General features: G+C 39.1%; 1 protein-coding gene across 4 annotated transcripts in view; it reads left to right on the top strand.

The window, feature by feature from the left end:
• Positions 1–26,783, top strand: part of LOC109429899 (uncharacterized) — a 111,500-nt gene that overhangs the window by 69,440 nt on the left and 15,277 nt on the right. For 3 of the 4 annotated variants that reach the window (XM_019705899.3, XM_019705897.3, XM_019705896.3), the window contains exon 2: positions 16,260–16,985. In XM_019705899.3, the coding sequence (XP_019561444.3) occupies positions 16,298–16,985 (688 nt within the window). In that variant the 5' untranslated portion in view covers positions 16,260–16,297. Of the gene's footprint in view, positions 1–6,698; positions 7,716–16,259; positions 16,986–26,783 lie in introns of those variants that run through there. The other variant, XM_019705898.3, reaches the window with a different exon arrangement.

Below are 26,783 nucleotides of genomic sequence, written 5' to 3'. Positions count from 1 at the left end.
ATACATCTAAACGAGAACATAGCAGAACATAGCAGAAGAAGAACGATGGTGTTTTGAAAAATCCTATCCCTATCACACAGGAGAAGATTTTAAAATGCCTCTATAAAATCTAAAACAAAATCTAATTAAAAACGGTTTCATGTACGGTGTAAGACTTTGGACGGACTACATATTGAACGTATAAATTTAAATTTAACATTTTTTTCTTGGTAAGGTACTTAATTTGTACCAATCACCAATTGGGTTTTTAAATTAAGAATAATATATTGATTTTTTGATTTTATTCGAAAGAGCACCTTTTTATAAGCCAGTATGATTTTTTTCAGATTTTTAAAACTTTATTTTGATACCTAAATTCAATTACAAAAAGATTTTTTGAAATCACCTTTTGACAGCTGGGCAACTGCTTGACAGCTCCGCCCAGTACGAAATGCGACGAGGGGTGATTCGACAAATCGCTCCCATACAAACTTTAAATCGATTTTTAAATAGCTTCCCGGGTACCAAAGTTCATGAAAATTTGGATTTCGGCTCAGTTTGGCATGTAGATTGTGAATATGGAATTATCTCAACACCACTAAAGAAGCCAATTGCAGCTGGTTTATGGAAAATTCCACGTGTATGGCAATTCAGTAACAAATTTTGAAAACGACGTATAATCAATGCTACACCATTGATTATACGTCGTTTTCAAAATTTGTTACTGAATTCAGGTTTTTTCTTAACTCACGATGACCAGATCGGTTCAGTCGGATTTGTTTTTGATGGAAAAAATAAATCTGGATCAAATGAGATCAATATTGTCAAAATCGGAGAAAATTTATCGCAGATATAACCATTACATAGTTTACCTGCTTTATTTTATTGTCTGCTGTTTCATATTATGAAGTAAAAAATAAAGGCATTGCATATCTAGAAATTTCATCAGACTCTTCCGTATTTTTTATTTTATTCATTGCTATAATTTGAGTTTTGGGTAAATATAGCATCATAGCTATTGATATGTTTATCTTTGTATTAATTTCCTTTTTTCAATATCCCAGTCCCGTTACGGTGCCAAATTCCTATCACTTTTCTACGATTCCCAATTCTTATAGGTTAAGTATAATTTTAGCTTCAAAAAGTGATACATCTGCAAATGAGTTTTTTTTTTATCTCAAAATTGAGTAAACTTAGTTGAATTTATATGTCATTTTAACAGTACTGCTATTCTAACCTCTAATTATAACGTCAAAAAGTACCGAACAGACTATGTATTACGAAGTAATGAATGTTAGTGAGAGTGGAGATAGCAAATATGGTACCTACTAAATAATTCTAATCAATAAAAATGTCAACTATACAGACAATTCTGCTCAATTGGTGATTGCATTTGTCTATTATAACTTTTTCCTTTCGATCTATTATTATTTGATCATATATTGTTTGACATTATGTCATAAATATCTTTTTTCATTACTAAAAATAATCCTAAACAGAATAAAACTAAAAAGCATCTGCAGAAGTAATCATATCGGCATATGATATAATTACCTTTTACCTTCGCTCACGTAGGTACATGTATAATCGCCGTTCTCACAACGCGAACAAAACAAAAAATAAAATAAAAATCATCTCCGTCCGGAAAGAATCTTTGTCGCCGCCAAAATACACCCCATGACGAAGCTCAATCATAAATAGTCGACTGGCTATTTATCCGTCGTTCTCTTTGTTCAACAAACGACGACGGGCCATGCGCACGCCACCACTGTTATTAGTGTTTCAGTGCGCATGTCTGCGCACCGCGATAGCGCTGTTGGTAAGAGAGAGAGGTTCATTGTTTGATCTTGCATTCAAATCTCTGTCTATTTTTGTCCTGCGACTGGCAAACATGAAATGGGGGAATGGGGAAACTGGCAATACGTAGAACCAGTAAAGCTTCTATCGTCCCTCACCGCAAGTGCTGTGATAGCCTCATTGGTAAAGGTGACTGAAAATTTACGATAGCAGGATTGGAGGTTCAAATCCCGTCCATGTTTGTAAGTTTTATAATGAAATCGATTTTTTTTTATGTGATCTATTATTTTCTAAAAATAGAATAACACACTTAAAATCATTACCCAAAAATGAGTAAAAAAAGTTAATTTTTACCCTAATTTCTAACTCTAACTCTAACTCTTTAATATCAAAATTTGTTATTGAAATATTTCCCAAATTCACTGTTATTAAGTTGTTATTGCCACTAACAAAACATGTTATTAAATTGATTTTTCAGGAACAAATTTTTGTTATGTGACTTGTTATTTTGCCGCTTATGACAGACAAGTTTATAACTCAATATGTTATGTTAATAACATGAAAATTACTAATTCCATTATGCAGTTATTTTGCCAAAATAACGCATTTTGTTATGCTGTTGTTATTCTCTTCTGCTCGGGTCAGGTTAACGGAAGAGCCGCGATTCGAGGTGTCGCATTCATAGGTTTGGTTCACTTTTATATTTGGCCACTTGCGGCGGGACACCCGGAACCGGTTCCGAAACACTACCAGTTGTGAGACCATTGTCTCGTTTTCATCACGATATCGAAAAAAACAACAGTTTGATGTGTCGCATACATAGGTTTGTAGAATTTTCATATCTGACTTCTTCCGGCGAGTACCGGTCCGGAACACCTATATGGCCATAACTCCGGAAGCTGGACGGATCCGAATAATTTCCAATACGAAAAAATGGGACCAGATTTCGCGTCGATTGAACCCTCGGTCATTAAAATCGATTGAGGTTTACTGCCCAAAAGTGATGTGAGTTTTATTTTGTACGAGCACATATGCACACACAGGCATCACCTCATTTCGTCGAGCTGAGTTGATTGGTATATGTGACTCGACCCTCTTCTATCAAAAAGTCATTTTTGGAGTGAACATACAGCCTTTCCAGTACATTTAGTGTATGAGAAAGGCAAAAATATAAAAACTCAGTTTTCTTTCAGCACCTCCCACAATAATTAAATCAAGGATTCTCTTTGCCTGCTGCCATTACATGAAATCTTCTTGCATGCCTTAAAAAGTTTCCATCTATGGTTTTCACAAAAGTTCCTCTTGAAATCCCTTCAGGAATCCTCCAAGGACTCTCTAAATGATTTTGTGGGATTTCCATCAGAATTTCCGCCAGAAGCGGCTACATTAGTTGTTTTTTTTTTCTGAAAATCCTCCAGGAGTTTGTTCACGGGTTCTTGAAGAAGTTTCTACTGGGTCTTGGTATTTCTTTACACAGAAAAAAATAAGTAATTAAAATTCAGCGTGAAATCATGCACATAAAGGGAATGCTAGAGTTAGTGCACTTTTACATGAGATATAATGTAAAATTACATTATCGTCGTGCAAATTTCCGCCAACCATCGCGTAAACCATCATGGACACCAACTGGTTACGCAACTATTAGCGGAAATTTACACGAACGTAACGTAATTTTAAATGATATCTCATGTAAATATGCACTAACTCTAGCATTCCCTTTATGTGCATGATTTTTCGCTGAACTTTACATGAATATTTTTTTCTGTGTAGAGTTACTTTTACGTTTAACCTAGGAATTCATTCTGCGATTGCTTTTAAAACTTGTTTTAATTTCCTTTATGTTATCTCAGAAACATTCCGCTTGGTTTTCACTAGGAATTTCATAAAATGTTTTAGTTTAGATACCTAGAAGATTTACTAACCTTTAGAATATCTGCAGGAATGCCTTCGGGGATCCAAACAGAAGGCATGCCTTTTTAAATTGGTCCTAGAGGTGGAGCGGACCTGGTGTGATGGTTAGAACACTTGACTATAACGTCGAGGACCTGGGATCGAATCCCACTCCCGACAAACTCGCAAAATGTGAGTTCTTCCTTCGGAAGGGAAGCAAAGCGTGGGTCCCGAGATGAACTAGCCTAGGGCTAAAAATCTCGTTAAAACAGATAAAAAAGAAAAAAAATAGTCCTAGAGTTTCTAGGAGATTATTTTTGGAGTTTCACCAGGAATTCCTTAAAACAAATATTCTGTGTTTTACCAAAGAGATTATCTTGAGATTCCACCGGGAGTTCCTTCTGAGATTTACTCAGAAACATTTGAAATGTATCAAGGAGTTCCTCCGGGGTTTATTTCTCCCAACTTTTTTTTATCTGGAATTTTTCATAGAAATTAATTCCAAGTCTCTTTTAGGAGTTTCTTTCGGAGTTCTCCCAAAAAATCTCCCTGGGATTCACCCAAAAAAAAATGGGTTCCATTATTAATTCCTGCTGAGATTAATCAAAGAGTTATCCTGGCATTCTTTCAGGGAATCTGATCTTCTGAGAATAGGCACTGGATACTGCAAGGCTAAAAAAAACTCCATATACATCTGAGATTCATCTAGCATTTTCTCCAGAATTTTTTTTCTAGGACTCCTCCAAAAGTTTCTACAGGAGTTTCTTCGTGGATTTTTGGAGGAGTTATTTTTGGGATTCTTGCAAGAGTTACTTCTGGAAGTCATCAATACATTCGTTCATGGATTCCTCTGCTGAATGCCCCCAAAATCGTCAGAATTTCCTACTGGGTATTCTTCTATAGTTTTTTTCGGAATTTCTCCAAGGAATCCTCCAGGTTTTTGTTTTCCAAAATATTTCAGTAGATAATCTGAAAATCTTCAAAAAGTTGTTTCTGTGAGCCTTCGTGATTTTATTCTGGAAATCTTCCAAAGGTTTTTTCTGGTGATCTACCATGTTTCTTCTAAAAATCCTCCAGGAGTTGTGAGAATTCTTCAGATGTTCCTTCTAGTAATCATTCCAGGAACTCCTTTTAGGATCCCTTCAGAAGTTTCTTCCAATTTTTCTTCTGGGAATGCTTCAGAGTTCCTGTGGAAATCATTTAATCAAATTCCTAGATTGATCCCCAGAAGAAATTCTCGGAGGATTTTTAACTGTTGTAAGAATCCCTTAAGGAACTTCTGAAGGAATTTCTGAAAAAAAATCTCAGAAGAAGACCACAATAGAATATCGAGGATACACCAGACGCAATTCCTGGAGAAATATTCTGATGCAACTCTTCGAGTAATCTGCAGAAGAACTCTTGAAAGAATCCTCAGAAGTAATTCCTGCTAAAACCCTCTGTAGGAGTTTTTGGATGACAGCAGGAATTCCTGGAGAAATTCCCGGCAGGAGTTCATGAACTGTGGAGGAATCCTCAAAATGAATTCATGAATGAATCACCAGATGGAATTCCTGAAGAAATATCCAGCAGGAATCGGTACACGGTCATGAAATTCACCCAATTCTGAACTTCTGGGTAACTTATTTATTACGTAAGGAATTTTTCACGATTTTGTGACACTCCTCCCCCTATTAACATTTACAGTTTATGCTAACGTAAGAACTTCACAACACACACGAGACGCGACATGAGATAAGCCATAATACTTTTGGTTCTTACAATCGTCAAGAAAAGATTAAGATTAACTATTATGTCGACCGGTTTCGAGCGTGATCCAGCCCATCTACAGGACAATGTTTGACTGACTGGGTTGATTTTCGTACGTTGTTCGTATACGTCCACAAACGAAAGAAGTATTACTGTATTGTCATGTGTGCTAGGGCGAAGTAGGACGATACTATTGGGGGACTCCTCATTCATCAATGTCTCTTTGGTGTTTGTGATGATCATAGACTCCCATGCATTCAAATGTGAAATCTTTTGAACGCATTTGATCAATTTCGTGTCGCAACAGCGACCAGGATTCATTCGGTTTGTGTGCGTCTATAGCATTCTTGTGTTCTTTTATTCTTGTTTTCATCTTCCGGCGTGCTTGACCTATGTAGACTGTGAACCTGTCTCGGTATGGGATCTGATAAATCCCTGACTGCTCATCTGAAGAGACTTTATCTTTTAGATTGCAGAATAGTTCACGTAACGTATTATCGCTTCTATGTACTACATGCAATCCATGTCGTCACAGATGCAAACAAACCCAACGAATCCAGCGTCACTGTCCGTACCTCGAACAACAACCACAAAATAAAATGGGAAGAAGGGAAACTGATCAAATGCGTTCAAATATTTCACATTTGAATGCATGGGAGTCTACATATGATCATCATAAACAACAAAGAGACATTGATGAATGAGGATAACCCCTCAATCGTATCGTGCCTCTTCGACCTAGCAGACCTGACAATACAGTAACATCTCTTCCCGTTGTAAGATTTTTTGTATGATAATCCAAATATTTGCAACTGTACTCCTCCTATTTTATAGCAACATAAATTGTCCGATTCTTTTCCTATCCAGAATCGGTAGGTGCTCAACTGGCGTGAATTCAGTACTCTATCCAGCGCTAGAGTTAGAGAGATAAACTGAGTTTCCGAATAGCTCAGTTTTGATTGGATCTTACTCATACTTTGTATTTTTTTAGCGTGTAGGTTGATATCCTAATTGCTAATTTTCTTTCGTTTACCCCATTCTGCCATATGGGAAACAGCAGCAGCAACTCTGTGAAGAGTTTCATTCACGTTCCTCCTCTACTGCTCAGACTGCTGCCTACCGAAGGGATGATCGAATCCGTATGCATTAGAATAGGGAACCTAAATAGAAGCTCAGCGATCGAAAATAATGAATCAGAGGTTTAAATTGGGGGAAATCATTGACACTTCAATCGAATCACCTCTCAGACTAATTGCAAGGGATGGTTGATCTTGAATTCAGTCTACCTGAGAAGAGGATCCTTCCATTTCAAAACCGAACATCCCTACGTGTATTTATCGCGTTTCGTTGCTGTTATACTGCTGATTATGCTTATGCGGCTACGGACGGTGACGAACGAGCATCCCAGCACAAGGGATGATGGTGCGCGATATTGTAGTGTTTAGTAGAGGTATAGGCAGCAAGGAAACTCACTGCTTACTGCTGCTTGCTGGCTGATGATGGCAGGCTGGTTGGTGCTGGTAGATTTCCCACTCGGCGACTGTTGTTCTGCTGTGGATGCGGAGTGTTAAAGACAGAGACCGACTAACGACGACGACGACGACGACGACGGAACAAGATCCCGAATGCGCATGCTTCGAATTTATTCATAGAAAGCCCCCCATGGCAGCAACTGAAGCACCAGCACCAGCAGCAGCAGAAGTAGAAGCAGAAGCAGCAGTTGTTAGAGCAGCTTGTGGTGAACGACTGACAGAGATTTAACACTCTGATGTGTGCTCCACTTTCGAGGGAATATTTCAGGCAGTAAAATAATCTCATATTCTTGGAAATTTTGAGATGTGAAATGTGAAAAATCTGTTAAGAGTTTCGGTATTGAAGTTGTGCGAGCGTTTGATTCAAGGTGGTTTGAACAGTATCACTTGTTCGAGTTCATCCTAGTCAACGGCACTAGGCAAAGGTTGTTGTTTGGTGCAAAGATCATCATCCTTGCTGTTGCTATTGGTGGTGCTGCTGCTGCTGTTCCTGATATTGCTCCCTTCGGTGGTGTTCTTTCGCTCGGTGAAAAATTAAGAAAATGGGTTTGTGGTAGTGTTACCAATAGAGCAAGTGTGTAGTCTTTGGTGAAGAATCTCTACTAATCGCGTGTAAAGGAAACAGTTTGCAGCCAGAAGTTTTCCAACTCGGTTGGTATTGAGAGAAGTGATATACGACTATTTACCCAAATCAATCGTGACCTTCGAAACGAGAACAACATACATAAATATTGAATCGAGCACGGGTGAAATCAACGCAAAACGATGGTAGGTATCGATTCCAAAAGCAGCAGTGCAACTCCATTGACCTCCGCTGTGAGGGGTTTCACTCCCTTTGATTAGCCATCGCCAAATCTTTTTTTCCTCCTCACTGAAAATGTTATAGGGAGTCATTCACAGTGCCATACCGAGTTCAACATGGCAAAAAAGAGTTATTAATACCTCAACCCCACAATGCAACGGACAGGGCAGGCAGAACTATTCGCGCAAATCGTGTATTATATTCTGCCAAGCACGAAGTAATAAAAAACAGAGCGCACAGAGCTTGGTGTAGAAATGCGTTTTCACTTGTAGGCCGTGTCATTGCATTCATTATTCGAAATACAGGGTGCTGTCGAAAAAGATGGGAAATCCTTGGCGATCGTATGAATGGGATGATGATCTCTAGATATTGGGTTTCTCATTAATGTTTAGACTACTGTGATAATTTGAGAATCCACTGAATCATCATTTCCCAGCGAAATTTCACACTAATCAAACTTATTTTGTTTACCTGTTGTGCATCCGACGCCCCCGACTTAAACTCAACCGAACTTCTGTGTGCCAGCCGCTGCGAAGTCGTGTGCGAAATTCGACTGTGATGATAATAAATTTCAGCCGAGTCTAAATGGGTGCAAATTTCGCAATACAGTATCATGTAAATGTCGTTTCACAATATTTTTCGAACTTCTCATACACTAATTGTTCTGAAAAGGCTGTATGCTCACTCCAAAAATGATTTCGATAGAAGGTCCGGAGGGCCGAATTCAGCTCAAGGAATTGATGTGAACTCTGTGTGTATGTGTATCACTTAAGGCAGTGGGGCTAATCCTGTGGCCCACGGGTCGCATCCGGCCCTCTAAGCCTTGAGATGCGACCCGCGGAGTACTTTAATTTTTTTTTAATTGATCAAAGTGTGCAAAATATGCGCTCCAAAAAAAAAAAACTAGGAAGTGCCTTTTGCTTCATAACTTTGGGTAGACTCATCTATTTTAAAATCTTTAAAATGGACGCTGTTCTTGAAACCTGTCCATCGCAAAAAAAAAATAAAATCGGTTGAAAAACGGCCGAGAAATGCCTTGCCAAAGTTGGACTTCCGACTTTTTTGGACCCTTGGTAGTTTGCGGGAGTTTTCACCCTCTCTGTAATTTAAGTGTTAAGACGAATTGAAATTTCTGAACGATTTTTTTGAAATAAATCATTAAATTTCCCTAAAGAAATCGGACAAAAGTCTAGCGTGTCCACTTTTACATTATTGAATACAAATAAAATGACAAAAAAACAAAAAAAAAAACAATCCCTTCCTGTAAGATTCGAACTCATGACTCCAAAATATTTCAGCGTTTCAGTTTAGTCAAAAATCCAGCATATAGTTATTTATCAAAATAGTTTTCGACAAAATTCTCTAAAAACCTCAACCAATATTGTTTAATTTTAATTATTTGTTTTAATTTCAATTATAAAACTCAAACATTTTTCGAAACAAAATTCACAATTCTAACTTGAATTGTCCAAACGAAACTCCTGAATAAATTTGATAGAATTATTCCCAGCCGAGGTTTATACAATTTCTCCTGTTAACATGGACAAACTTAAGAAAACAGTTTTGAAGAAACGCCATGAGATATTGTTGGAGTAAACTTTGAAGCGACTCTGAGAGACGAATGTGGAGGAAAATCATTAGGGAAATTGTTGGAATCTCTCCTTAAAAATGTTCTGATGCCAGTTCTTTTATACGTTTAGAAGAAAATCCTGGAGCAACAAAAATAGTATATACTGGATGAACTACAAACAAAAATCCAGGGTCAATTGCAACAAAACCCAATAGATGTCTAGACAGCCAGAGGAAAATTTGAACATGAATCTTGGAGCAACTCATGAAGCAACTCAACAACAAAAAGAACTTCAGGAGACAATTGTGAAGAATTTTAAGAAGAAACAAACTGAAGCAGCTTTAAGAAAAAAAATCAGTAGCAGCCTTAAAGGAAAACCTGAAGGATATCTAGGAGCATTCCTGGAGGAACTTATTAGGAAATATTTCTGAAAAGTTCTGTTGTTTTTTTTTTTTTGTATAAGCTCATAGAGAGCATCAGGAGATTTTTTTGAAGAAATTTAATGAAATCCTTCGGGAGCAACTCCAGAACAGACCTTTGGAAATACTTCACTAAAATTAACAAGAAAGTCCAGGGAAATTTCCTGGACAAGTTTAAGGAAAATTCTGGAAGCTGTTCTAGGAGATATTCTTGGAAAACATTTATGAAGAATTCCTGAAGTAACTGCAAAGCAATTCCAAAGGCAAGTCCAAACGGAGTTCTTAGAGGTGGTCCAAGAGAATTCTAAAAATACCAAAATAAACTCCAATAAAAAATTCTGGATAAGCTATTTTAAGAGATGGTTTTGGAGAAATTCCTCGAAAACGTACCGGAGCAACTCTTCTAAATTACGAGAAAGCAATTCAGAGAGTTTCCTCTTGTAAAAGTTGCATGAGAAATTCCTGAAGTGGCTTCAAGGCAACTCTAGGAGCAAATCCTAATTTGTTCGTTTAAATTTAAATTTGAAACTCAAACATTTTTCTAAACTAAACATATGAATCTAAATTGAACTTTGTTTTCCTTAAAACGCAAAAAAAAACTTAAATTTCTGCACAAAAAAATACAATAGAACCAAGAAAATGCACAATTTATGAGTCATGTTTTGTCACCTTACGAAAAAGACAGAAACACCACGAAGGGCAATACATTATGAAGCTTATTTTTAATACAATTGTAAAAGAAGGAGAGTTTTTTCCTGACTTGATATGAAAATGTTGTTTTATATTCACAGGAGGATTTTTTTGTTCAAAACAAATTTAGGCTGGTATTGGTTAGAATACTCCATTTTTGTTCAAATTCATCATCCTAAAAAAAATCATGAATTCTGTTGTAGTTCGTCAAACTGTCATTGTAGATATTTCAGAATAAGTTTCCAGGAGAATTACGAATTTTGCTTATCTCTAGGAGTGGTTTGGAAAGCACAGTAATTTAGCGAGACATTCGTTAAACCTCTTTCTTTTTTTAGCGTTAACCACTACCAAACCCCCAACCGCCAACTCCAAGAGCCACAACTTGAGGAACAAATTTTCAGTATAAAACACTTGAGTAATCACCGTGTAATATATAATAATTGGGAACTTTTCAGATGCGCCACTATTTTCAAGCTACGATTAAATGAAATGTACCATTACATACCAAATGCATCATTGATTACGAAATGTGAATGTCAAATATAAAAAATTATCATTGATCGCCGAGAATCCCTCCCAAAGTAAATTTCTGGATACGCCACTGTATCCAAACAACTCGGATTCTTTTATTTAATTCATTTTTTTTGGGAGCGGACCTGGTGTGATGGTTAGAACACTTGACTATCACGCCGAGGACCTGGGATCGAATCCCCCTCCCGACAAACTCGCAAAATGTGAGTTCTTGCTTCGGAAGGGAAGTAAAGCGTGGGTCCCGAGATGAACTAGCCTAGGGCTAAAAATCTCCTTAATACAGATAAAAAAAAATCATTTTTTTTTTCTAAAAAAAAAACATTGGGCTCCAGATGTTTTGACAACTTTTAAAGGGGTCATCACCTCAAAAAAGTTGGGGGAATCCATGTTTTAAGTAATAAGTCGGGGAAAATACACAAATAGAATTTTGTGTTTAAATGAATTGGTTACGTTAATGGAATCAGTTTATTATCTTACGGGATCAAAGGACGGGCTTGGTGGTCTAGTGGCTACCGCTTCTGATTCTTATGCAGAAGCTCATGGGTTCAATCCCTGGCCCGTCCCTTTCATGCTACTTTTTCCTTTTATTCTCTCTATCTCTCATCTCTACATATACAACTCATGTGATGCAGGGCAAGGTCATTAGGCCGAACGTCATTAGGAAAAAAAAACATGCTGAGGGTGGGCACTGGGTTCAATTTTCCGGTTCAGTAACTTTCCGTAAAGGAAATTTCCTTGACTTTTTTGATTATAGTTATCTTCGTGCCTGCCGTACGATATACACATACAACATGGTCATTGGCAGCGGAAGCTGTCAGCTAATAACTGTGGAAGTACTCATAGAACATAGAATTTGAGATGCAGGAATTGTCCCAGTGGGGACGTAACGTCAAAAAATAAAGCCCAATGACCATTCGGCCTAATGACCATTCGGCCTATTGACCTTCGGCTGAATGGTCTTCGGCCTAATGACCTTCGGCCGAATGGCCTGACACCAACGCATGTATAATTTAGTGTGGGTCATCGGAACCGTTTTCTCAGATCAAAGCTTTTTTGTTTCCGTTTCGGGTCCTGAGTATCTGTGCAAAATTTGAGCAAGATCGGTTGCGTCTACACTTTGCGCATTACAATTGAAATTCGTATGGGATTTTGCATGGAAAAACATACTTTTTTGCATTTTTGTCATAAGTTGAAAAAGTTTGTCTGAAACTTTTTAACCGATAGCCTAGGATGTTCTGAAAAACTTTGTTGAAGACCGCAAAGCGATCAGATGCTTGTGAAAATAGTTATAACCAACGAACCGCATATATGTGTTTATGTTTTAACATGTAAAGGAATAACAATAGCAACAAAATCATGCTGTTTTGCCAAGCAATTCCAACGCTATAACTTTTTTCATAAGCATCAGATTACTTGGCGGTCATCGACAAAGTTTTTTAAGACACCCTAGGCTATGTTTTCATTTTATCGGTTACATGGTTTTAGAAAGTTTTAAGCTTGTTATGAGAGAAATGCAAAAAAAGGTGTTTTCCATGTAAACCCCCATACAAACTTCAAACGCGATGCGCAAAACGTAGACATAACCGATCGTTCCCAAATTTTGCACACTTATTTGGGTCCTGAAATGGGATCAAAAAAGCTTTGATCTGATGGGATACCATTGAATTTTTCATTTTTCCATATAAACGATGACCCACTCTTGTATATTCATATGTTCATAGCCATCACCAGAACCAGAAATGAATTGAAAAAAATCGTTTCCCTTCCTTTCAACTTACGCAGCACAGTGTATATAACGCCTACAAGTTATGCAACCAAAGTGAATTGTGCCGCTTGACCTTCTTATAGTATTCACCACACAATCTATCACCTTACGAACACTATAAATCAAGACCAACAATTGAAAAGGCCGCATCAACATTTTGTAAACAAACATGTTTCTGTCGACTTGAGACCTTTTGAACTCCACCCACACACCCCACCACCACTAACAGAAGGCGCAAACATCAAGCTTTCTGTTAATGGTGGTGAGATGCGTGGGAGTATCCCAGAAGGCCCTATGTCGGCAGAAACGTGTTTGTTTACGCAATGTTGATGCGGTGAAGATATCAGAAGAGTTTAGGGTGTTTCAAGCCCCATCAAAGGACATTATAGGTGGTTTAAAATAGATTCCCGGATGTTTCATGGCATCTCGGATGGGCTTTCAGAGGTTTCAGAGCGGGACTCTGGAGACTTCTCGAGGGTTCAGGGACTTTTAGAAGAGTTTGATGAAGATTATAGAGAGGTTTCATAGCTTTTCTGTGGGGGTCTAGGGGTGGGCGTTTCAGGAAGTTTCAGGAGGCTTCACAGGCTTTCAACCGACCTTCAAGAAGATTTCAGGGGAGTTTAGAAGTCAAGGGAACTTTTGATTGCTTTCTAGGCTCTCGGGTGAGCTTCAGGGAGATTTCACGCCGCTTCCAGGTGTTCCGAGACGTTTCAAGCCATTTCAGGGTGTTTTGGGGGACTTCCCAGGTTATTAGGTGAACTTCGGCGAGATTTCAGGTGAAGTTCTAGAGGTGATTCAAGCCACTTGAAGCCCTCAATGAGGGCGCTTAAGGAACTTCATAGGCATTTGGATGAACATCAAGGTGTTTTAAATGCGCTCGAAGGAGTTTCAGGAGTGCTAAAGGAGTGTCATTTGAGTTTAGAGGAGGTTTAGCAGTTTTTTGGGAGAATCCAGGTTTCATGAAGATTTCACGAGGGTTTCAGAGGCGTTTCAAGGCATTTTATATGGGTTCGCTGGATTTTCACTGGCTTACAGGTGTTTAAGAGGCGTTTGAAGGCGTTTCAGAGCGTTTCAGCGAGTTTCAGAGAAGTTCCTGGTAGTTTTAGGGGGCTTCACAGACTTTCATGTCAGTTTCAGAGGGATTCAGAAGGGCTTCACTGTTAGGACGCTTCCGTGGGTTTCAATGTGTTCATAGGCTGTCAATGAAGCTTCAGAAGAAAACCAGAGAGATTTTTGATCGGTATTAGGGGCACATCAGGAGGCTTCGGAAAGGGTTTCCAGTGGCTTCAGGGGGCTTCACAAACTTTCTAGGGGTATTCTGGAGTTATTGAATATACCACTTGATAGAGCGTAGCTACCAGAGGCTATGCGTATGTATGAATTTTAATCATGAAGCTTTGAAACACAACTAGTTACCAACCGATGACCTATACATCATGGAGTTCTTGGATACTCTTAGAAATTGGTCAGACATTTTTCCTTTAGATAAAACACACTTTAAATGATTTTCTTACATGTATCGTTTAGTATCTGATTTCTACAGCATAATATTCGGAAGAAAACTTTTCAAAGTATGTCTGATCTAACGGAAAAACGTCTGCTTGATCCGAAAATTGTCGAAAACATGAAATACCGATTTGTCAAATTCTGAAAATGGGACGCATAAGCGTCACATTTCATTGGAACTTCTATGGAACATTTAACCCTCCTAAGATATTACGCTAGACGCATCACGTCACCGAGCCTGTTTGGATCATATTGACCGCAATATTCTACTAGGGTTAAATCGCTCTAAAAAAATAGTATTTAAATTCGAATTAACTGATATTAGATCACAATTTAGCAACTCCTTTATAGTTGAGGAAATGTACTCTTTTGAAATTTAGTGGAAAATTATGTGTCAACCCGGCAGCCTAGGCATAGAGTTTCTTCGTGACTGCCACATAATGTATGAGTACAAGGACTCTTAATGAACAAAGAAAGCTTATAGTGAAAAACACTAAAAAACATAAACACTATGTTGAAATGCATGCACTGTTGTGTAAGTCTCGTAAGAATCTGGGAGAAACTGATATGCAGAAACAAAGTCTTCCTTTTGACATTAGCAAACCTCAATTTTAATGTACAGTAATGCCCCGATTTTATTATGCTCCCCCCATTTTGGGGGGAGGGGGGATATGTTGGCCCCCTAACAAATAATTTTATCAACATTGTACAAAACCTATACGTGCAATATTTTTACGCTGCAAAGTATGCCTTTAATATCCATCTTGAAGAAAAGGGAGCAAGATTTACATGGAAATGTAACAGGAAATTTATGAAAAACGAAGGTACATGTGAAGGGATGATAAAATCGGAACATTACTGTATTATGAATCTTTTTAAATAATAATCCTTTGGAGATTTGGCTTTAGATAAATATTACCCAAATGCACAGCTAAGAACGAAAAATATACGTTTTCAAACTCTCCAATTGAAATCTCCCATTTTTATTACTTTTTTGCCACCCCACACTGTACAAAATCCACGTACAATCAGGCAAACTTGGCCGCGCGCACGGTGGCAGCATTCGGTTTGCATAACCTAATCTGTTTTTCCTCCCGACACTTCCTCATCGACATGGAGTGCGGTGCGGAGATTCTAGCGAAAACACACTCGAGTCCAACTCGAACGGCACGGCGCACAGAAGAACGGAACGCAGAGCGGAGAAAATTAACAGAGCAGCAGTCGCCCGGCCATCGATGCCGATCGATCTTCAACATCTCGCACACATCGCGTTCGCGGCTGCTGGCTGCTGCGGCTGCTGATGCTGGCTCTGGCTGGATGATGTTGTGCTGTGTGTTGGGGCGTGATGTAATACGTTTTAAGAACCTTTAACCCACTTTGTTTACGTGGTGTTTTCTATTTGTGCGAGTCGCGCATGAGGATGGCTTGGTTAGTCACAAGAATCAAACGTGGACCAGAATGGAGGGTGGTCGTCTGGTTGGATCGTGAAAGTTCGTGAAAATGCTTGCTTTCGAGCACGATTGTACAAATTGCGTTGTTAACCGATCATAAAATCAAAAATCCTTCAAATCTTCTAATGAGATGAGGTCTGCAATAAATAAATTGACAGTAATAATATATACCTGCGTTTTGGAGCATTTTTTTCCTACTATCATGGGAGGTTTACATGGTCTCGAAATCTGAAATAGTAATAAACCATGCGTTTCCTTTAAAATTGCAAAAGAGCTATAACGCAAAAGATAATTTGGTCATGTTTTTCCTTCAAATGATGCTGGCTAGTTTGCTGGTTTTATAAATGTTCTTCATTGAAATACGTTAAGAAAAAAAAAAATACACAGAGAATATTACCTCGCGGATCTATGTTAACCGTAGGTTATCTAAAAAATCTGAGAATGGCCAACAGTTAATATGTAATGCCCAAAAATGTGCCGAAATATTCAATGTCGCTTCCATTTTTTTTGCCAGATTTTGCAAGTTTATTACGTCTTCGCTAATACAAACTCCCTTTTCTCCAAACCACCTTCCACAGGACACGCCAACGCAGCTCCCCAGCGACAATCCTGAAATATGGATGCGCCATCCATGGTCCAACGTGATGGCGACAAATTGATCGTACGGCGCGTCGTCAGTGGCGACGAAGTGTTTCTCAACCAGCTCGATTCGCCTTCGTCGGCGTCGTCCAGCAAGGACCAACACCAATCGTCCGCTTCGAATCAATCGCTGGCGGATAGTTTGAAGATCTACCCCGGAGAAGAAGATCTCAGCAAGTTTGGTTTGATTTTGGAGGATAGTAGTGGCGGCCAGAAGGGCGCATCCAGTGAAACCGGTGACAGCACCGAACAGCAATTGCCCCAGTGTAAAATCAAGCGGAACTATTCGTGTAGCAATTGTACGTACTTTACCCAGAATCCGCGGAAGTATTTGACTCATTTGCGCGACGTGCACGGCGAGAAGATCATTATCAACGAGTGCAAACGATGTCTGTACGCGTCGCGCCACTACCAGAAGCTGGTGCGCCACATGAAGATGGTGCATGGCTCGACGGACGGCATCAAGACACCGTTTAGTTCGCGGCGCCGTGGAACGTTCCGGAAGGAGTACTTCAAGAAGAACAAGTTCAAAATGAACACCAATGAGAGTGACTTTTACAATCAAAACAGAGCGAGTTATTTGGAACAGCTGAACAAGATGCTGCGCGGGGCGGCTGGTGGGGGAACGGGAGGTGAAAGTGCATCGGATAATCAAATTTATTTAGGTGAGTGTGATTAGGAAAGCACGCAGGTAGGCACGTGTAGCAATTGTTGACTTGTATTAAATGTTTCTAGGTATTTTCAGTTTTTTGTTTACGTTTTTGTGCCATGTTACAGCATCTTCTACATAATTTACTACTCATGAGGAAGTATCCATAAATGACGTTGCATTTTTTGACGATTTTTCTCACCCCCTCTCCCCTTGTAGCCTATTTCACTACATCTTACATATAGCTCGTAGCAACATTATGGACTCCTCTCTCCACCTTAAAATATTACGTCATTGATGGACGGTCTCTAACATGTACAATTCCATAGTTTATTTTCTTACTGGTAGCAAGCAAAAGGGTTTCCTTCCAAAACAAACACGTGGAGGCGCATGGTTGTTACCTTACCTTGATACCTTGTTGGCTACAAATTAACTTTACTACAACGCCGAGCGTATAGTAGAGCACCATCTTCTCCGGTCTTGGGCAATGTTCCCCCAGTTTCCCCGAACGTGTAGGGATCGTAGATCTTCTTCAACCGCGTGCAGCCAGCGAGTTTGCAGCCGCCCACGAAGTCGCCTACCTCTACCGGGTTCTCTGCTGAATATTGTTTTCGCTATTCTTTCTTCCGACATTCGCACTACGTGTCCAGCCCACTGAAGTCTACCGTATTTTATACGTTTCACAATATTCGCATCTTCGTGCACTTGGTAAAACTCGTGATTCATGCGTCTGCATTACACTCCATTTTCTTGTTTCCCATCGAGAATTGTCCGCAGCACTTTGCGCTTAAAGCCTCCAAAAGCTCTTCGGTCTACATCCTTTAACGTCCGCGCTTCGTGACCGTAGAGGGCATCCGGAAGAATCTGCGTCTCATGCAGAGCGCATTTTGTTTGCGTTTGCAAGTTACGGGACCTAGTCTGGCAACGCAATCCGTAAATGGCCCTATTCGCAGCTGCAATACGCCTTTTCACTTCACACGGGAAACGTCATTGTCACATGTCACAAGTGTTCCAAGATAAACAAATTCTTCAACAACTTCAAACACATCCCCATCAATCACTACCTCAGCACTAACACCACTAGGCCTGCTTCTGTCTCTACCCGCTATCATGTACTTCGTCTTGGTAGAGTTAATCGTCAAGCCTATCCACGCTGTCTCTCTCTTCAGAGGAGCAGAAGCTTCCTCCACTGCCCTACGATCGATGCCGATGAGATCAATATCATCCGCAAACCGAGGAGCATGTGCGACCGTGTGATGATAGCAGAGCAATTCATTTGCAAGCTTGACCTCCTAATTGCTCCTTCGAGTGCAATGTTGAACAATAAATTTGAAAGAGCATCCCCCTGCTTCAATCCATCCAAGGTCAAAAACGACGTAGACACTTCGTCCGCGATCCGAATACTTGATCCATCCAGCGTTGCACGTATCAGCCTAATTAGTTTCGCCGGAAAACCATGTTCTGACATTATCTGCCAACGCTCATTTATAAAAACACGGACACGTTCAATGCTTCCAGTGAGATATTCGCTCTTTGAAGGAAACACGACACTAGACAATGGACTAGCATGCAAAGCCCAGTGGCACAGCCGAAAACTTTTCCTGACAGCCGCGGCGGGAATCGAACCCACGCTCCTCAGCGCGATGCGACTAAGTGCTTGGTGACACTAGCCGCACGGTCACGAAGCCACACCATTCATTTCTTTTCACTCAATCGTACGCTGCAGCGTTTAAAATTAATGACGTACAGCGCGTACGTTTAAGCAGCGCGCTTCATAATTAATGAACAGATGGTGAGTCTGCAAGTTAGATTCCCGAAATTTATCTAGGATCATCCGCAGGATAAACATTTAAGCCGTCGTTGATCGGCCCTCACGAAAACCAGCCTGGTATTCGCCAACGAAGGACTCCTCAAGAGGTCGCAGTCTGTTGAACAGGACACGCGACAGTATCTTATACGCCGAATTTAAAAGGGTAATCCCTCTGTAATTGGCACACTCCAGTCTGCGCTCTTTCTTGTAGATTGGGCATATGATGCCATGCAACCGGGCTGATGGGCAATTCTTCATCCTCCCAAATCTTTATAATAATCCGGTGGATTGATTGATGTAGCTGCTCGCTTCCGTGCTTAAGAAGATCTCGTCCTTCCCAGCAGCCTTGCTGTTTTTCAGCTCCTTAAAGGCCTTTTTAACCTCATCCAGTGTTGGTGATTCCACTGCTTGACCGTCATCCATTATGTTAATCCTGTTCCTGGGTGGTTGTTATCCATATGAAAACCTAGGCTTCAGCAGAGTTCCAACAGGTCAAGTGTGGCTCGACTACCGTATTACTCCGCATATTCGACTGTTATCGAATTACCGTGGTAAACTTTTAATTCGATAACTGTTCCACCTGCACTATCTTGGTCATTAAAATTTGGCAACTCTTTTTTTATTTTTGCTTTGTGTTTCGAATTTGTTCTTGAATACAAATCCAACAGACAGGTATTATGGAAGTGTGAAGCTTGTTCTTTCTACGGTTGTCGGCTTTCGGAGTTCATTCAGGATGATCTTTGTGGGGTTTGAGAGTCGGGTTACACCAACTCAAAACTTCCGAAAGCATCGGTTGCAAGAGGAGCTTTTGTGGGGGTAGTATATCGGGTTGTTCGCATTTGTTTATGGATAATTTGGTTTGTTATATATGCACAAGGATGTTTTCCCCTGGTCAGCTGGATACATACTTATTAGCGTGGGACACAAAAAGACATTTTACTCCTGTACACTTTTTGAGTTCCATTTTGGCCCCATATCAACTGTGCAAAATTTCAGCTCGATCGGATAAACTATATTTTAGCGCCAGCCGTTTTAAGTTCTTATACGATTTACTATGGGGAAAATCACTTTTTCAAAGAAAAATCTCCACAGGTTGCCCCTTAACCCCTAAAAATATATCAATGAATGATTTCTGTTGGAAATTTTACGAGGAACAAACCCTTTGAAGACCGCAAAGCGATCTAAGGAATGTGGAAAAAATTATTGATTGAAAACCGAATGGCATGCCAAAGCTGTTTAACATGTAAGGAATAACAATAAATAATAAAATCTAGTTATTTTATCGATCGGGTAAGGCTTAATAACTTTTTCCACGAATGTTGCATCGCTTTGCGGTCTTCGGAGGTCTGATTCCTTGTGAAGTTATCTACAGAAATCATTCAACGACTTATTTTTAGGGATCAATGGGTGACCTCAAGCGATTTTTCTTTGAAGAAGTAAATATTCCCCATAGTAAATCGTATGGAAAACTAATAATGGCGGGCGCTAAAATATAGTTTCTTCGATCGATCTGAAATTTTGCACAGTTGATATAGGACTAAAATGGAACTCAAAAAGTATACAGGAGTTGGAGTTTTTCCATTTTTTATATTTTCGCATATAAACCGTGTACATTAGCCTGGTACTTATCCAGTCGTTTTTACTCCTAAGTTTGTGTCACAAATCCAGCATTGTGAATCGAATTTTCTACACAATAAACAACGCGGAAAAAAGTTTACGGTACTCAAAAACACCTCAAATCCAAACTACTCTGGAATTGAGTGCTCTAAGATCTACGTGATCTACACTCATTTCTGGTCACTCTATCCAAGAAATTCATTCCCGTTGATGTCCATTAGACCTCTCAGTATTACGAACAACTCTATACTGATACTCGATTGTTGGACATTTCACAAAATACAAATGGCCTCCAATACACTTTGAAGTTTGGGTTACAATATGAAACCTCAGTGCACAACTATAATGTATTTGGTACATTTATGGAATGTTCTAGGCTATTCAAATTATTCTGGAATCAGGACCTTCAAGGTCTACGCCTTCTACTCTTGTTTCTGTTCAATCTCTCAGGGTAATTCTTTCACGATTGTCTCTATTGTACCTTAGGAGTATTTCTATGTGTTGCTTTTTGGGTGTCCACTGGCCTTCAAAAGGACTCCAATGTATTATGAACTATATGTCGCAATATTACAAGCATCTCTTTGTATTGTTATTTGTGCGCCCACAGTGGCATGATTATCATGGTATTTTGAAGTATGGATCGCAAAATCCGTTTTATTGTACTGAACAGGGATGTGAACACTTAATGCTTGTAGAACATAATCTATGATACTCTTAGAGGCTCAGAATACAATGTTTATGTTTATATCAAGTTTAATTTAAATCGTGTAATGTTATTCACGAAATATGATCTACGCCACTCATATCTGGAAAATCTTCAAACAATATTTCAGGTATTACACCCACAGTTACTCCAATAATTTATCTCGGGATTGCTTCATGAATTCCTCTAAGGATTTTTTCGGATATTTTTTAAGAAAACGCTCTAGGAAATCTTCCAGAAATTACTCCAGAAAGCGCTACAGGAATCCCTCCTGGAATTCTTGCAAGAATTCCTTCAGGTTTTATTCCAAGCATTTCTCCACATTTTTTTTCCAAGAATTTCTCCAGTATATCCTCCAGGAATTCCTTCAAAAGATATTCCAAAAAATCCTCCAGGAATTCATCTAAGACCTTCGCCAAGAATTCCTCAAATAATCTCACGAGATATTCCACCAAAAATTCCTACAGAAATTCCTCCATGAATATCTCCAGCATACTTCAGCAAACCTTTAGAAAATACTCCTGGGATTACTTTAAGAAAATTCCATTTCATAAGAAAATCCTCCATAAATTTCTTAAGCTATTACGCCATAAATTCCTCCCGAAATTACTTCCGGAACTCCTTCTGGAATCACATCGGGAATTCCTCCTGGAACTCCTTCAGGAACTCCTACATGAATGCCTCAATTAATTCTTTTTTTAATTATACCAGGAAATCCTCCAGAAATTGCCCCAAAAAATTCTCCAGAAATTTCTCCAGGAATCCCTCTTATCTTCAGGAATTTCATCATGAATTCATCCAGGAATTCCACCAAGAACTCCTCAAGAATTTTTCAATGCATTTGTCCAACAATTCCTTCAAGTCATCCGCCCAGAATTCCTCCAAGAATTCCTCCATAAAAATCCTACACAAATTTCCCCAGGAGTCCCTCTAAGACTTCTGCCAAGAATTTCTCCAAGAATCCCTTCGGGAATTTCGTCAGAAATACCTACAGGGATATTTTCAAGAAATTCCTTCAAGATTTCATCCAAAATAAATCCTCAGAAATTCCTCCGAGGTTCTTCAGGAAACCTCCAGAAATTCCTCAAGAAAATACTCCTGGGACAACTCTAGCGATTTCTCCAAGCACTCCTTTAGGGATTTCTGCAGGATTGGCTCCAAGACTTCTTCCAAGGATTCCTCCAAGAATTTCCCCTAGAATTGTGTTAGGAATTCCTCCAAAAATCCCATCAGGAATTTCTCCAAGAATTTCTCCAACAATTTCTCCAAAAAATCCTCAAGATATTCCTTCAAGACTGCTAAGAATTCCACCGTCCAAGAATTTCTCCAAAACTTCTGCCAAAAAATCCTAAAAGGATCTCTCCAAAAATTTGACCAGGGATTCTTTTATAATTTTTCAATAAATATCCTGGAAGAACTCCAGGAAATCCTTCACAATTTCCTCCAGAAATACCTTCAGGAATTTCTCCAAGAATTCCTTCGGGAAATCCTCTAAGAATTGCTTCAGGAATTCCTCTAAGACTTCCGCCAAGAATTTCTCCAACAATCCCTTCCAGCATTCCCTTCCAAGAATTTCTTCAGGAATACTTCCAGTAATTCCACCAAGAATCTCTCTAGGAATTTCTTCAGGAATTCCTTGAAGAATTCTTTCAGGATTTTTTCCAAAAATCTAGGAAGCAATTTCTGGAGGAAATCTTGAAGGAATTCCTGGAGTACTTTCAGGAAGAATGCAGATAGTAATTTGTGAAGGAATTTTTAAAGAATTTTAATTCCTTGAGGAGTGACTGATACCCAAGTAACATTTTGATGGCCAATTAGCCTTGTAGAGGTTTTTAAACCGTTGTAAAATCTAACACCTTTTATTTTGGTTTTATGATGGTTCTAAAAACCTCTTCTAGTCCATTTCACTAAAAATTGTTACTATAGTTACTATATATAGGGATGGGATTCCTGAAAGAATTTTTGGAGGATTTTGTGGGGGAATTCGTCATTAAGGAGTTAGCATTAGCATTAGCATTAGCATTAAGCGAGTCGCACAAATTCGTAGGTGGTACAGTCCTAGACCGCTGTTATGAGGGTTGCCTCCTTCCCGTCCGAACCAAAGAACAAAGATTTGGGACTAATCTCTGACTCTTAGACAAGACTGACGCAATCCTCCAATGGTCGAGCACTGTCCTGGCCACGTCCTTGCGACTGCTGAGGAATGGGAAAGGATGGTTAGTTTTGGACACCTATGAAAAATGTAGACAACTCTACGATCTCTCAGGCCTACACACTAAACGCTTTCAGCAATATTTTGCTGAATTTTGCCGAGCTGAAGGGTCCAGCAAAATTTTTTGCTGAACTTTCAGCAAAATTTGCTGAATTTCAGCAAAACGTTACTGGTGATCAGCAGAGTTTACTGAACAAACCAGCAAAATTTTGCTGAATTCCAGCAAAACTTTTGCTGAAGCCTTCAGCTCGGCAAAATTCAGCAAAATTTTGCTGAAACTCTCAATCGATTTTCGGTGTGTAGGTGTCACGGGAATTTGGGTGTTGTTAGTGGAAGGGTAAACTCCAAAGGATACGCTTGGTTAACGTTCAGGCACACCATTGTTAGACTGCTTCGAATCAGTTGTCTTGCCCAATTCATCCTCGTCATCTTGTTGGCATTTGGTTGAATTACTAGATTCTTTGGTTGGTAATCTGAAATATAAAATAATATTAACATCGTACGTCAAATAAGCTACATATTAGCAGTGCTGAAAATTTCATTTCGTCACTTCTAAATTCAACCACCTATAGCTCATTTTAGAAGCTGAACTAGAGAATATGGTATATGGAAAACTTGTGCGGCTAAACCAGTTCTGCAAGAAAGTCACGGAAAAACTGCTATTTTTCGAATATTTGAGGTAAATGTCACGAACTACCTTTGAAAAATGCCAAATGATATTCACCGTGAATATCATTGGCATTTTTCGAAGGTAGTCCGTGACATTTACCTTAAATATTCGAAAAATAGCGGTTTTTTCGTGACTTTCATGCAGAACTGGTCTAGCCGCACAATTCCTTCATATACCATATTCTCAGGTTCAGCTTCTAAAATGAGCCGTAGGTGATTAAAATTAGATATGACGAAATGAATTTTTCAGCACTGCATATTAGTGATACGCTCGCCACAGTTACATATTTTAAAAATATTATTTATATCGTACGATACATTTACCTGAATCCTGCTGAAATAAAATGTTATTTAGCAGTACATTGAAACACAAATACTACAAAACACAAGGAAAAGAGCATCAAACTTTGATCTAGGAATATTTAAACATACGGTAAATATCAAGATCAAAATTTGATTTGGTAGATCTTACACCGCAGCGCACCATTCTAAGGTGATCTACCCACGTTACGGGGTGGAATTCGTCATTAAGGAGTTCTAGAGGAATCCTTGGAGGAATCGATAGAGAATTTCTTGCAGCTGTTACGGGAAGAATTTATGGAGTTGACATTAGAAATTTTGATATAGGGTCAAGTGGGATAAAATGCCATTTTTCAAACTTTCATCGTTTTCAATGATAATTAGCCTCATTTGTTAGACTTTCAAAGTGGTAACAGCAACTAGACAATATTTGCTCGATACTTCAGCAAAAATATTCACTAAATAATTGCATTTTCATCGATTTTTAGCGATTTCAAAAACTGATTCGTAAAACGGAAGTGGTGCAAAAAGACCATCTGCCATGGTAAGATGCCACTTCATGAAAACATTCAAAAATTACGTCCATAAGTTTTCCGTCATTTCCTACTCCTTTTTCTCCCTCTGTCCCGCTTTTTTCGTATACTCAATAAATGGAGTGTTACCCCCTCCCCGCAAAACGATGATCGTAATATTTGAATGACCCCTAACATGGAAAGCGTAGACATCAACAACCATGCGTCTCCATGCGTGTCTCAATCTCGTTGGAAACACTTGGCTGGTAATAAAATCACCAGAAAACCTTAATTGCAAGCACGAAAAACCGGAAGTTGCCAATTTTCATTGGGAAATCAAAAGATTTTTCGTGGGTCTAGCTGGCCTAGCTTCTAGAAGAATGTTCGATGCAAACATATCCTGACACCATTCACCAATAGTAATGATCAAGTTCCATTCAGAAATGATTTTATGAGTTAGGCCATTTTACCCCATCTTGGCATTTTGGGCTTTGTTCCCCTAACTTCTTCGAGTATTTTATCCATAAATGTCTCTAGGAATTAGAGCATCAAAAAGGACTTAAAAAATCTCCTAGAATTCAATTTTAAAGTTTTCTATGTCTTCCACATCTGAAATGTCTCATGATAAATTAGAATTTCATCTGAACTTCTTCCGAAACCTCAGTAAAACTGGGCTTTCGGAAGGAATTGTTGATTATTTTATCCAGCTTTTTACGCTGTGATGAGGGGTTATTCATTTTTGACAGGTGCTGCCGACAGCCCTTGCAGCATCATAGTATCCGAAAATTTCAGTTCACTGCTTTCGAATTGTCAAAAATTTTCCCCTATTGTTACCATTGTTACCTTCACAACAAATCTAGCCTATAGGATGTTGGAATGTTGAGAATTTAATATCCTAATTAATATCGAACAGAGTTTAATTCCCTTTCAAAATTACAGTGAAAAGCTCGTTTCAGTAGCTTGAGGCGCACGGTAGCAGCACCCCAATATGACAAATCAAATCTCTGAATTATACAGAGCAGGGAATTCGAAGCTGTTGGCCAACCAAGAGCTTGACTACTGAGTGAATTCCGGCGCACAATTTCTTCAAAGGAAGAGAACATGGAAGGCAAGATCTTTACTTTAAAGAAAATATGCGCCTGAATCCACCCACATGAGTAGCGAATGTGGAAGGAAGGAATAAATTAGTCATATTTGTGAGTCAAACTCTAAACACCAACCAAAAACCATGGATAAAGTAATTCAAAACCACCAACAGACTTAAGGGAAATTCATCCTAGTTGGGTGGTTCTAGGTCGGTTCGGTTGTGCTGGACGGTATCCATCAACGATTGCATCAGGAATCTAAGAAAGACCTTGCCAGTAATCCAATCAAGATCGTAACGAAAATCTGAGATTGTCAGAGATCTAATACGAATGTATAGCCTGAAATCTGTCAACGATTTCAGGAGTTTGCGGAGTTCACAGAACTGTGTCCTCCAAACCACGCTTGATCCGTGACCGACCCCTACGGAATTGATGCAGGTAACGTTCCCAATTCTACCAATTTGGTGATGGGTTGATTGTGTCCATAACATAGGTTCCGCGGTGCCAACTGATTATTTACTGATGGTAACAATGGTAACATCGATAACATTAGGTGAAAATTTTTGACAATGCGGGAGCAGTGAACTGAAATTTTCGGTTGCTGTGATGCTGCAAGGGCTGTCGGCAAGATCTGTCAAAAATGAATCACCCCTCATCACAGCGTAAAAAGCTGGATAACGCAATCCTATGCAATAATTTGAAGAATAATAGATAATAATAAGGGTTTGAAAGCTGTCATGAAACAAAAATGATTTTATTTTATTTTTATGATAGTTCTGATAGTCCCCCTTCAGAACAAAAAACCTAACTATGCCAATGCTACCTAGTCAAAGCGGTTAACGCGCAGGTATTCAGCAAGACCATGCTTAGGATGACGGATTCGATTTGACTGACAATTCAGTAACT

Source organism: Aedes albopictus, chromosome 2 (assembly GCF_035046485.1).
Source record: "Aedes albopictus strain Foshan chromosome 2, AalbF5, whole genome shotgun sequence".
Classification (NCBI taxonomy): domain Eukaryota; kingdom Metazoa; phylum Arthropoda; class Insecta; order Diptera; family Culicidae; genus Aedes; species Aedes albopictus.
The sequence above is the reverse complement of the archived record's forward strand: the minus strand, read 5'-3'. Positions and strand labels throughout refer to the sequence as shown.